At 42.5% G+C, this 13989-nt stretch overlaps 1 protein-coding gene across 3 annotated transcripts in view; it reads right to left on the bottom strand.

The window, feature by feature from the left end:
- Positions 1–13989, bottom strand: part of LOC132882261 (NACHT, LRR and PYD domains-containing protein 12-like) — a 292932-nt gene that overhangs the window by 265572 nt on the left and 13371 nt on the right. For all 3 annotated transcript variants that reach the window (XM_060915538.1, XM_060915539.1, XM_060915540.1), the window contains exons 7-8: positions 10266–10460; positions 6455–6628 (exon numbers count right to left, since the gene is read on the bottom strand). In XM_060915538.1, the coding sequence (XP_060771521.1) occupies positions 6455–6628; positions 10266–10460 (369 nt within the window). The remainder of the gene's footprint in view (positions 1–6454; positions 6629–10265; positions 10461–13989) is intronic.

The following is a 13989-nucleotide window of genomic DNA, read 5'->3' as shown; positions in this document are numbered from 1 at the left end:
ATGCATGGGAGCCGCCATTTTCTACATTTAGAATTACTCAACCGGTACTTCCGCTAGTACCAACAAGCCATTCCGAATGTCTGAACATGCGCAATTGTGATTTTCCTGCACACCGAGCGGGAAATAACAGCACATGTAGCGTAACAATAGACAGGTCAAGAGGTCACGATGTCGGCACCACCGAAGAAAAAACTCAAAACATCTAAAACTGGAGGTCGCTTTCTTCCCGAATTCGATCCAGAATTTTGGACATGCCAGTGTGTAACATTGGTACAGCGGAGTCAGTTTTCAAAACTTTGGATGAAGTATTACAGTAAGTATGTTATGTCCATTTTAATGAATATAGAATAAATACATTTCTATTTGTATGAATAATTTCTGAAATATAACTTTGTTTTAAAGATGCATGATGATCGTAGTACTAATAAATGAGATGATCATTTAAAATCAAGAGATGAGAAAAAAATTAAATGCCTGATGTGATTATGTATTTGTAAATAGGCTTTAATATATGAATAAAAATAAATTCTTTAACTCTGTTATGCACAATTATCTCCTTTGTATGATTAATGTCTGAAGTATACATGTTAAAAAGTTGCATATCATTTAAGTATGTTATTTATGAGAAATAAATATCTCTTTTGTGTTAATTATGTCTGAAATATTCCTTTTAATATAAGTTGCATGTAATTTGTTTTAAAACATTTGTAATTATGTGGAATTAATATTTCCTTTCGTATTGATGATGTCTGAAATATTTTTTTAAAAGTTTGATATAAATTGAAAATTTTGATATTTTTTCAGGAAGCAGGACATTCCTTGGACAAATTGTGTTGGCTTTGCCAGTGACGATTGCAGCGTCATGATTGGGAGAAAGAACTCTGTGCTGACAAGAATCCGAGAGAAACGGCCCAACATCTTCAACATCGGATGTATTTGCCACTTAGCAAATCTTTGTGTTGCTGCTGGAGTAAGAGTTGTCGATTCCTGTGGATGAACTCCTCATTGACATTTATTTCCACTTTGAACACAGGTGATTTTAGTTACACATGATAATTCATCATATTTATGTTAAGGCCAAAACAAAAAAGTGTTCTGTGTCAGATCACAAGGCATAAATAATTTAGTAGGTAATTGGTAGGGAAGAATACAACAATGTGCCAAGTGAACCCCAAATTATTGGATGATGTGAGAAGAGACAGTAAATTTTGTTGAACTGATATAGGGTTAAGAAAACACTGACTGTTGTTTAATTGAGTGTTAACAGTACATATGGATGTACAGAAATAAACCAGTGCATATATTAGGCAAGATCTGATACATTTTTATTATGCATGAAATATTACTATGGATTTGGGATGGAAATTATGGATTTCTTTACCAGGGAGTACAGGTGAGAGCCGTGAGGGGTTGACATGTATGTCTATTTCTACGGCGTGCATACAGGCCTACAGGGAAACACTGCCACCTAAATAGTGTGTGATGCCTGTCCTATAGGCACACGCTTCTTTAACTGTCTGGTTAGACAGGGACGTGCGCTGGTGAAATAGCATGAAAAATAGTCTCTCCGGACATCGATAACTTTCTTTCATTCCACCCAGATGAAATTTAATGCCACTCTTCGAAAATTACCGAAATTTAATACGTTTTAAAACCTTAAAAACTGTATATTTTATTTAAGACTTTTGAATACTTTTTAAGGATCTGCGGAGACCCTGAGCTTATGAAATCTTTCTCCTACAGTAGCCAGTACTCTTCTAAATGAAGAAATGTATAAATACATAATAGTAATTAGAAAAAATATGATTTATGTAACAATAGATAGATGAGCATTGATGCATGAATCCATGGGTTTAGAAGCTCCGGCGACAATTCCATATTTCAGTGCAAAATCGCAAGCTTAAACTTGGTCTACACAGACTGTGCACTGAACCCATGCGAGCTCTCTCAGCCTGCTGGCGGATCCGCACGTGACGTCACGAATCTGGCTCCAGACTCCCTTGGGATTTTTCCAGATGCGTTTTGTTATTTTATTTTTTTCTGCTGTAGACAGATGGCCTTGTGCAACATTACCCTTCTGGATGAGTGTGTAAAGGGACATACTTTCATGAAAAAAAACACACTAAATTGGTCCAGGATATGCACTTTCAGGCCTCGTGGTATTCCCATCACACATGAATTGAATATTCTCAGTGCCAGGATTGTGTTTATTGTGATGCCTGCAGGCACTTTGGCCTTCCAAACACCGAATCAGTTTTCACTTCTGATAGGGGCGATAAAAACTGGAAATAGGCAACGTTCAAAGATGGAGGCTTTGCGTCCCATGCCAAGTATGAAGCGCACACAAATGTTATGCTAGCCTGGAAAAATCTTGAGATGGAGGCCCACACACAAAACAAGACATATTTGATGACTAAACTGTCACAAGAGCAAACACAACAGATACAGGAAAACTGTGATTCTATTAAAAGTGTAGCTGAAGTTTTACTGTTAACTGCAACACCAAACAGCACAAAGGGGTCACAGAGAGAGACAGTGGATTCAGGCAACAAGGGAAACTTCCTCACTATATTAGAGGTTCTTAGTAACCACAACACAGCTGTGAAAAAGAAACTGAAAGCTGTTCATGCTCAATATACAAGCCACCAAATCCAAAATGAAATGTAGGACACATTTGCAGAAATGGTGCGCTCCACCATCATCAGTGAGGTCAAGGAAAGTCAAGTCTGCTCTGATGGCAGATGAAACCAAAGATGTAAAAAAGAGAGAACAAATTTCTCTTCTTCTTCTTAGGTATTACTACAGGGGAGCTGTAAAAGAGAGCTTTTTGCACTTTGAAGCTGCAGAGCATCTTAATGCTTCAGGGTTGGCGAACAAAATAACACACACCCTTGAAAAATAGGGGCTGGAATATAGGGACAATTTGATCGGACAAGCTTACGATGGAGCATCCGTCACGAGCGGCAAGAACTCTGGAGTTCAGGCTCGTGTAAAGGAAGTGGCAAAGCAGGTCTTTTATGTACATTGTAATGCCCACTGCCTTAATCTAGTTCTTGTGGACACGGTTAAAGCTATCCCAGAAGGAGAGTGCTTCTCTTCTATTGTGCAAAGACTGGACACATTCACATCTGGGTCCTATGTTCACACCAAATGGCTCAATACACGGAAAGAAATGTACAATGGGGCGCCAAGGGAGCTACAAAAGTTAAGTGGCACACGGTGGGCCTGTCAACATAAGTCTTGTCAAACAGTTCTTGATAGACTGCCTGCAATTATCAGCGTTTTAGAAGAAACCGTGGAAGAAAAGAATGGTGATGGGTCAGTTGATGCAAGAGGCCTGCTTGGCCAAATGGACCTCCAGTTTGTGGGGCTTCTAGTTGTAATGACTGGGCTTTTTGGGGAGGCAAGATGCCTCTCGGATGCCTTGCAGTCTCCTAATCTGGATTTAGGTTTAGCTGTTGATTTAGTTCAAGCTCTTGTACAGACTCTTCAAGACTGCAGGGCTGAAACATACTTTGAAGAGCTGTGGAAAGAAGTTCTCCATACAGCTGAACAGGGCAACATCAAGACTGATCCTGCACCCAAAAGAGAGAAAATACTGGGCAAAAGGCTTGATGGACATGCGGTCATGAGTCAGCTAGGTGGGCGTCCTGAGCAAAAGGACGGTTTTCGCACAGGGTTATTTTACCCAGTCCTTGACCATATGCTCAGTGAGATCAACACACTGTTTTCTCAACCCAACTGTCAAGTGATGAGGGGCGTTCCGGCGCCGAATCCCATAAACGCTACATTTTGTGATGAAGCAGCTCTGCTACCCTTTGCATCCATCTATGGAAGCAATATTGAAGACATGAGACACGAGTTACATCAGCTAAAAAGAATCCTGGAGAGGAAAAGCCACGCAGGCCAAGAAAAACCATCTAGAATAGTTGAACTGACCAAATTCATTGAGCCCCAGCATGAGGTGTTTCATGAGGTCTTTAGATTGTGTAAAATGGCAGTCACCATCCCTGTGAGTGCAGCTGCCTGTGAAAGGAGCTTTTCAGTGCTGAAGCTGATTAAAACTGACTGAAGATCAACTATGGATGATGAAAGACTGAGCAACCTGGGTGCTGTGAGTGCGGAGTCCGAACGAGCCGAGTCCCCGGACATGGAGGAATTTGTAAATAGGTTTGCTTTAAGTCACATGAACCGGAGGATACGACTTTTGTCAGTTTGTTTGACACGAGTGTCTTCTGTAAAACTCAGTTTGGCTTCAGCAGCACAAGAATACAAGTTTGATTGACAGGAGTGTGTTCTGCAATACTGCGATTTGTAAATATCATTTGTAAATCAGTTTGCTTCGAATCACAGCAACACAAGAATTAAACTTTTGCAGAAGTGCCTTCTGTTATATATCTATAAGTACCTTCTCTTATTTATTATATATCAGTACATTTTTTAATTGTGTGAGCTTCATCAATTAAAAAGGCACAATTTTCACAACTGTTTAAGGTTTTTTTTTTAATCAGCTTAGTCTCATCTCATTATCTGTAGCCGCTTTATCCTGTTCTACAGGGTCGCAGGCAAGCTGGATCCTATCCCAGCTGACTACGGGCGAAAGGCGGGGTACACCCTGGACAAGTCGCCAGGTCATCACAGGGCTGACACATAGACACAGACAACCATTCACACTCACATTCACACCTACGCTCAATTTAGAGTCACCAGTTAACCTAACCTGCATGTCTTTGGACTGTGGGGGAAACCGGAGCACCCGGAGGAAACCCACGCGGACACGGGGAGAACATGCAAACTCCACACAGAAAGGCCCTCGCCGGCCCCGGGGCTTGAACCCGGACCTTCTTGCTGTGAAGCAACAGCGCTAACCACTACACCACCATGCCACCCATAATCAGCTTAGTAATACATTTAAAATCTTATTATGCAGGTCTTCATGATGTAATTCTACATGGCAGTCACTGCCTGCCCAGATTAATGAGGGAGTGACCAAGAAACACCACGAGACCTACAGCAACTTGCCACACAGAAAAACAACAACAACAAGAGATCAGTTTATGTGCCACCCCTGTGTGAACAATGATCTCAGTCTGGCCACCCCGAGAAAAACTGTCTGGCTCCGCCACTGACGAGTGGGGAGTTAAACTCTCGCGGGTACCAGAGGACCCGCCCCCCACTGTAACCCTAACTGTATAGGCGAGAGGCCGAGGGCTATAGAAGCGGAGATCGGCGCCGCCCAATGCACCTTAAGGACGTGGTTAGTACTGGGACGGGAGACTGCCTGGGAAGACCAGGTCCTGACACGGGAAGGACTCGGACTTTGATTCTAATTAACAGTGTCATTAATAATGATAATACTGAGTGTTATATTTATTTCTCTCATCTGTTGTGTGGGATATTAAACCATCAGCAGCTGAAGCTGAACAGAGAACAGCAGAGTGACCATGAACTTTAATCCGAGAGAGAGAGAGAGAGAGAGAGAGAGAGAGACTGAATCTCAGATGGGTCTCTACTAGACTTATAGTGCACTACACAGGGGCAATAAACTCGTTTCTCCGGCGTCTACAGCGTGCATTTATAAAACACTATAGATTTATATTATTGTCGAATCAAGGAACTAAAAGTCTGAATCACGGTGAAAAACAAGCACCATCATGGATTCAAACAAAGATCGGCTAATGTCAAACTTAAAGCGTTCATTCTGAGGAGAATAAACATTCGTGTCTTTTCTAAACCACATTACTGACTGATCATTTATTACCAATTAAAACATTCCTGAATTATAAAACTGAGTGTAAAATATTTACATCTCGGGTTCATCAGGTTCGACAGATTTAGGGAGTCAAATTTACAGTAAATAGAAAATGTACATCAGAGGGACATGAAGACAGAGAGCCAGATGTGCTGAGCTTTTTCACTTCCCATGAAATTAGTAATAATTTATATCTGCTAGTGGCTATATTTATTACTGTATTAGATTATTTGAATTATTCAAAAATCAGCAGAAAGACGGTTACTATGGTCGGCTCCATTTAATTTTTTTTTTTATTTAAAAGCCTATTTTTTCCTTCAATTCTTTGGCATTAACGTCTCATTTTAGTTTTCAAATTTTATATTCCCGAGATCATTTCCACCATGTCACTGCTGCTCACACAGAGGGCAGTTAGTTTGAGTCTCAGGTGCAGTTTGTGGGATTCGTTACAGTGTTGTAGTAAATTTCACAGTGAGTTCAGACACATCGCAGTCGGATCAAGTCCCGTTTTGTGCTGCAGCTTCTCACATACGTCCATCTGACCCAAAGACTCTGTGACAAATCATCAGTGTGCAGTGAACAGAAACAATCTCCCTCCTCAGGACACTGATGATGAAGCTAAAACCTCTGCTTCAGTCTCACTATTAGAGAATGGGTCTTACTGAGGAGCAGGTCATGTGACTCTCAGAGAGATGATCTTACCACAGTATCTCCAGTTTACAGTGAGGATTCTCCAGTCCAGCACAGAGACGCTTCACTCCTGAGTCTCCCAGATTATTATCGGACAGATTCAGGTGTCTCAGGTGTGAGTGGTTTGATCTCAGAGCTGAACTCAGAGCAGCACAGCCTTCATCTGAGACACCACACTGCTTCAACCTGCAGAGACACAATGACACACACTTCATCAACAGATTTAATACTGACTTTAAAGATGATGTGTCTGATGATGGACTGTCTCCCTTCTCTTGTCCAATCACAAGATATTATTAACTCTGACCAGTTATTAAAGCTATTTTTGATTATACTTGACATCGAGTCTACAAGAGGTGTAAAGGTTTTACTGGTTTAAGGAAAAGAGAAAAAAGAAACCTGACTCATCTGTGTTTAACAGGGTTTTCATTAGTAACCGATTGCCGATCGAAATCATCGCTTGTAATGACGTCTGAATCGGCTGTTTTTCGGCCAAATGCAATTTTCCCGTAATTGTTCGAGCTTTCTCGTTGGACTTACTTGATAAGGAACGCTGTTACTTGTGCGCCGTTTGGTTGCTGAGGCTGTGTACATGTGACTAGATAAAAGGTGGGAACCGATTGGCTAATCTTCTTATATCGTCCAATCATTTCGCGCGTATTAAATTATAGTATATCACATGGTTCCCACATGGTAAGATGGCGACCCTATCCTGTATGGCAGAGGTCACCAACCCATCGATCGCGATCGACTGGTCGATCTCGGAGGCTTTCCCAGTCGATCTTGGGGGATGAGGAAAGAAATTGGAAGATTATACAGAAATACACTGCAGTATATCTGATTGGCGTTCATATTACATGTCTTCCGATAGGCCCACTACAGCTTTCCCCCTCTGTCGCAGGGTTCTTTTTTTTTAACTCCTGCTGCTTACGTCTCATGTCTCGGAGCATCGTCACCATGGTGATAGCCTCGCAATACAGTTAAGGGTTCTCCATGAGGGGTTTTAGAGGTGAGGGCCGCCCCCCTTTCTGTGATTCCCGCCCCCGTTTAATTTCTGCCGCCCCTTTACAAAAGGAAGCATGATATTGCCTATAAAACCGTGAGGATAGAACCTGGCTGTCAGTGTTACTGTAGCTCTTGAAGTGTTTCCGCGGACTCGAGCCTGGCATGAACCGCTCCGACCCACTATAATGACACCAATCTATCACCAGCCAATCAGGAGACTTAATCAAACACATCCCCCGCCCACCAATCTATCACCAACCAATCAGGAGACTTAATCAAATGCATCCCCCGCCCACCAATCTATCACCAACCAATCAGGAGACTTAATCAAATGCATCCCCTGCCTACTTGTGTCCGCATCTGAGACGTTGAATTTTCACAGAAGGAGGGAAGAAGTTGACTGAGGTAAGACTGTGTGATAAATTAACGAACGAATAAGAGAGGAATTTCAACATCTAGGGCTTAAGTTTGTTACCGTTAAATAAGCATTGCTTGTACAGTAGCGTTATGTCGTTACAACATTGACCCACTTTTAACATGCCGAGTACCGACTGTAGCCGCTAACATGCTAATTAGCTTGCTGTCAAGTTTTTCCTTTGCCGAGCTTTAAGCGTAAGGTCATGGATGATACTGCTGCTTGTTCCTGCCGTAATACGATACGTGATATGAACCGAACTATAAGGCACTCACTGACCGTGTTCAGTCACAGCCATCACATTGACTTGAGCAGCGTGATGAACTGTAACCTCTGTAGCATGACAGCAGTCATTGGTAGTAGCATCACTGCAAGTTCATATTTGTCTTTATTGTGCATGTATGGTTAAAGAAAATCAGTTCATGTTGAATTGAAATTGTCATTTTGTCACTTAAGTTACAATTTGTGATATATCATCACTGTTGTGTTGTAATTTCAGTTGACAATTTCCATTTTATGTTGCTGTGAAATTAATTAATTTAGTGTTACAATACAAACAAGACAGTGCAACTGATGTTAACAGTTCAGCTTTCTCATCACAATATTATTAGTTGATATTAATAACAATCCGAGTCATTGGTGGTTCATTCATTCTGCTCACTACAGATATAGGCCTATATATTTTTTGTGTATAGTTAATTTCCATTGTATGTTGTACTGAAATTAAGTCATTTAGTCAGCTCTCACAAGACATTAAAAAGTTGGACCAGGGTCTTAAATCTTATTCAGTTAAAATTAGGCTAAATAAAAAGCCTCAACTTGAAACAGTCTAGTCTGGATTTCTTTTTCTGTCAACGCTTCAAGGGGTAGATCTTGCTTGCCATCTAGGCAGAGGTTAGGGATCTCGGGCATAAAAAGGTTGGTGACCACTGCTGTATGGTATAGCATGATGGCGACCGCGAAAAAATGAAAGCGAACGCTGTTTAATTTCGGCTTCGCAGAAAAAAATGGTAAGTCTCACGGAAAATGCCCAGCAGTGTTCTCCACGGGCGCTTTTAAAGTGGCCCGCCACCCTTCCCTTGGCCAACCCCCCCCCCCCAAAAAAAAAAAACCCGTGACTTCATTAGTATTCACCAAATAAATCATAAAGTATTCGCTTCATTATAAATTTGAAACTATTTAACACACAGAAGACCATTAAGCGAATGCATACGGGGCGACCTGAAGTGGCCAAAATAACGAGCCAGCAGCTAAATAACTCAGCAGGTGTTTGTAGCATTATTGTCAAACAGGTACGCTTATCTATAGTCTTTTCTGACCCTACACCGTTACAGTAATCATATAACAGCGCACACACACACGCGTTAAGTTCAGGTCTTTTATTTTGCGTATCTGTGATCGTGTAGGCGAGAGCTGCATTTTCCCGCTGCTTCAGTGTTTGTTTACTGCAGGACTTCTGGGCTCCTGGGTCAAAGGACCCGAACTACGGAGGCCGGGTGGCTTTGTAGTGCCAGTCTCGGGCACGCGCACCAGCTGGTGCATGGATTGGAGTGCTTTCACCCAATTAACATTAATTATGTGTATTGTAAAAAATATATGCATTTATTGTAATTGGGTATTTTGTTTATGCATGGAAGTTCATTTATTTTTCTCACACAGAAAAAATACAATTAATTCAGGGATGCGCAACAGGCGCATCAGTCTCAACTGAAACGTCAGATGAGTCTCACATTGACAATAAAGATATGTACAGTAAGAATGCGTTAATTTTCTGTAAAATGATTTTAACAATGATTTAGCATTTCCTATCCATTTATTGGCCAGTTTCACTGTCAAAAAAGCCCAAAGTCCATCAGCTTCAGGGGGATTTTGTCCCCCTGGCCCCCCACTGGGGCCCCGCCTCCTCCTTATATTTTTGAAAAGTGGAGAACCCTGCCCAGTTTGCATTTTAAAAGAGTTATTGCTATTTTGCATGTTTGTCGTTATACATTCGATTTCTTTATTCTGCAAGCGTTGGTGTTGCTCTGATTTCCCAAATCTTGATTGGGTTTTGTGGCATACGAACTGTAATCGCCATGAGACCCAGGAATGACTTGAATTTCTATTTCAGATGGACCATGGAGAGCTAACGACTGGCTGTTAGAAATTGCAAAATTCGTTTTTGGCTCTGGGCTCCGCCCCCCCGGTCCTCCCACCAGGGCAACATTTCATCTGTTTTCCATACTAATGAAAACCCTGCTTTAACTGTATTTTTATCCCCACGTATCAAATTCTCAGTGTGTTTAATTAGTGCTTTAATGCAGAAGTGAGGAGTTTAATGAGGAATATATTTGTTCTGCATGTTGGACTGTTACAGTCAAATTCAACTGAAAATCAATAATGTACACAAAGAGATGATCTTACACCAGGCTCTCCACTTTACAGTGAGGATTCTCCAGTCCAGCGCAGAGACGCTTCACTCCTGAGTCTTCTAGTTTATTCCCAGACAGATCCAGTGTCCTCACAGTCAGATGCAGTTCTCTCAGATTGGAGGTTTCTGAGTTGAGCGCTGAGGCCAGAGCTTTAAAGCCGCTCCCTCCAATTCTATCACAACTGATACTGAAGGAAATAAAATAAAACATAATAAACTCACCCAAATGATCAAAGTCAGGTTGAGATGAAGCAGGCAGAGTTAGAGGCAGAGTCATATTTATCTGAACAGCTCGGACATTGGATTTGTTCTCTAATTAGTGAGCTACTGAAATGATCACCAGCCCCGTGCTGAAGGGGTTTTATGGAGCGACTCATGATGAGCTCGTTGGATAACAGTGTGTGTGTGTTGCCAGGTGCTCCTTATTTGTTCCTGGTGCCAGTGATGTACAGACTGGACATGTTCTTCCCCTTACACTCTGTGTGTTGTGTCTCCCTGTCTGACTTTCCCTGTGTGTGGGGGGTAAAGACCTCTCCCAGAAAAGGACACTGCAGTTTGAGACAGAGCTTTTTGTTTCAGAGACAAATAAACACACCAAAGAGCGACAGCATGAAAAAGAATAAAAGCTGTGAGAAGGTCGACAACAAAAAAGTTACAATTTATAAAAGCTGTCAGGACATTACAACAACAGAATAATTAGCGCGGAATAAATTTACATTAGACCAAGCAAAAAATAAAAAAATAATAAATTGTGCTTTCTGTCACAGGGGCGGCACGGTGGTGTAGTGGTGAGCGCTGTCACCTCACAGCAAGAAGGTTGTGGGTTCGAGTCCAGTGGCTGACGGGGCCTTTCTGTGTGGAGTTTGCATGTTCTCCCAGTGTCCGCGTGGGTTTCCTCCGGGTGCTCCGGTTTCCCCCACAGTCCAAAGACATGCAGGTTAGGTTAACTGGTGACTCTAAATTGAGCGTAGGTGTGAATGTGAGTGTGAATGGTTGTGTGTCTCTCTGTGTGTCGCCCTGTGATGACCTGGCGACTTGTCCAGGGTGAACCCCGCGTCTCGCCCGTAGTCAGCTGGGATAGGCTCCAGCCCGCCCGCGACCCTGTACAGGATAAGCGGTTATGGATAATGGATGGATGGATAATGGAATGGTTTTCTGTCACAGCCTCAAAAAATTCAGGGTACGATGGTCAGATTTTGTTCCTTTTCTTTCAGAACCGTATTAAATTGGTACGTACAAACAATTTGGTGACTAAATATCAAACTGAGTTATGATGGAAATTTATTATAATTATATGCATGATTGCAGGATTTCATGAAAATAAAAACAATACTTTTTGAGGTGTTTTTCTTCTTTGTTCATCCACCACCGCCCAATGTTTAATCCCACAAACGCAACATCAACACTTCATAATGTTCTGCTTTATCAGTTCCACAATGAATGCATGAGCATGAAGATGTGCTGATAACAGTAGCTGCCGTAAGACAGATTGGAGCTGACAGATTGGGGGCTGTCGTAAAGTTGTTGTTGTAACTTATGGGCCTTTTCCACTACCCTTTTTCAGCTCACTTCAGCCCAACACGGCTCGCGTTTCGACTACCTCAGAGCAGCACGACTCAGCTCACTTCAGCCTTACTCAGCACCCAAAACTCGCACGGTTTTGGAGCGAGGCTGAAGTGAGCCCAACCGAGCACAGTGGGGCTAGGGGCGTGAGGAGACACTCCCCTGTGCACTGATTGGTGAGGAGGAGTGTCCTCACATGCCCACACACGCCCCGCGAGCACGCTGGGATCTTTAAATAACCACCATCTGTAAACACGGTAAACCAGGAAGAAGAAGAATTAGAAGACAACAAAGAAGATCAGCAAGAAAACTAGAAGATGGAAGACCAACCCAAGCGAGGAAAGGCCAGCCAGTGGTCCATTGTGGAGACACAGACATCAGAAACTGTTCCATCGTCTGTGTCGTCCGTATCGTCTGTGTCCTCGTCGTCTTCACTGAGAAGGAATTGAAAGTTCCCTCTCTTTCTGAAGCCTTATGCGCCTCGCCTCATCTATACTTTCTTGCCAGTATCTGTTGGCGTTGTCGGTGACAACAAGCCACAGCACCAAGACCAGCAACACTAACGACTCCATGTCCTCCATGTTTATTATTTACTATCCAGGTCGTGAGACTACCGCTTAAAAGCTCACTGATGTCACTGTTTGTGCCGCCTAACGACATCATGTGACGTCCACCCACTTTCGCTAACTCCACCCAATGTGTCCACCCACTTCCAGCCAGCACAGTTCAGCGCGGTTGTAGTCGAAATACAACGCCAACAGCCCCGCTCAGCTCGACTCAGCCGCGTTGGTAGTGGAAAAGCCCCATTAAGCATGCGCGAGTAAAGCGCCACTGGCTGTTAACTGATTGTACATTTTAATGTCAGTTTCGGGTCTCGTTTTAAAATGACATGGAAGAGATTCATTTTAATATTCATTAAAATAACGTTTTTGTCACATCCGCCCCCAGCCACGAACTATCACTGGCGCCCACGTGCAGTCGCACTCTCAATGAGCAGCGCGTGACTCAAGGACCAATTACAGGCTGAACACAAACAGACTTTGTGACGTCACCGCTCAGTGCAATCATGTCTGACCTTCTCGAGCCGTTCTTTGTGTTATTACTCCGGTTTTTGTCTCGGCCTCGACTCGCCTGTCTGTAGATCACATGACCTTTGCTCTTCTTCCGATTTTGATTCTTCCCAATGTTTTGGAATTGTATACCTGCTTATTGTTTTTAGAATAAACACACTCTTCCAGCGATGGCATCCGTCTACCGCCACTTGCACGACAGTTTTACTGAATCAATGCTCAAACCTTTCCAGCAGATCTTCAAGTGGGATGTCTGCACTGACCTGAGCACCTTTTTCAGTGGCGCTATAATTGCAGGCGGACACGAATGCTGATGTGTGATTCTGACTGGGATTGTGTGTGGAGGGATGAGTGTGGGATAGTTTTATATTGGCTGTGACTGGTTTTCATGCATGTGAAGTGAACGTTAAATATCGCATGTGTTTGCGTTACGTTTGTCACCATTTTGTCGCCAATTGGTTTCCTGCGAGAATCACGTTGAATCCCCGCGTGTTATCGCCGTCGTCACGTGGTACATCAAATATGGCTGCGCCCGTAGCCGCGATTGTTTCTGAGCAGCGGTAAACGGTTTCCATCATTTGAAATGTGTGATACTTTAATTAAAAAAAAAAGACCGCTTGTATTTTTCCAACACTTCAGAAACGTTCAGGGTTGGACGGGCGACCGGAAACAAACTTTTTTTCGATCGACCTTGTGACGTTTTAAAAATAAATAAGAATAGTGCTTCTAATAAGCGCTCTGTGAAAGGCTGTTTTCACCACCTGAATAAAACCTTTTATTAGACAGACACGAGTGTTTTACTGGGAAACACGCCACTCGTATTTTTCATATGAAACCCATCCTGGAGCTGAGGGACACATACAGAGGATATTACACGGTGGCACACAGACATGAAGTTTATCTTCGAGCGGTGAATGTATAGATCACGAGGGAGCGAAGTGAACAAGTCAAATATTTTTCAACACGAGAAGATAAACTTCAGATCTTCAAGCCAACGTGTGATTTTCTTTTTATTATATCGACACGTTCACAAACAAAAAGTCCCCAAATTTATCAAAACAACTCACTGATTTCCTCACGAGTG

The sequence above is a fragment of the Neoarius graeffei genome, chromosome 2 (genome assembly GCF_027579695.1).
Source record: "Neoarius graeffei isolate fNeoGra1 chromosome 2, fNeoGra1.pri, whole genome shotgun sequence".
In the NCBI taxonomy this organism is placed as follows: domain Eukaryota; kingdom Metazoa; phylum Chordata; class Actinopteri; order Siluriformes; family Ariidae; genus Neoarius; species Neoarius graeffei.
This window is presented reverse-complemented; position numbering and strand designations above follow the sequence as displayed.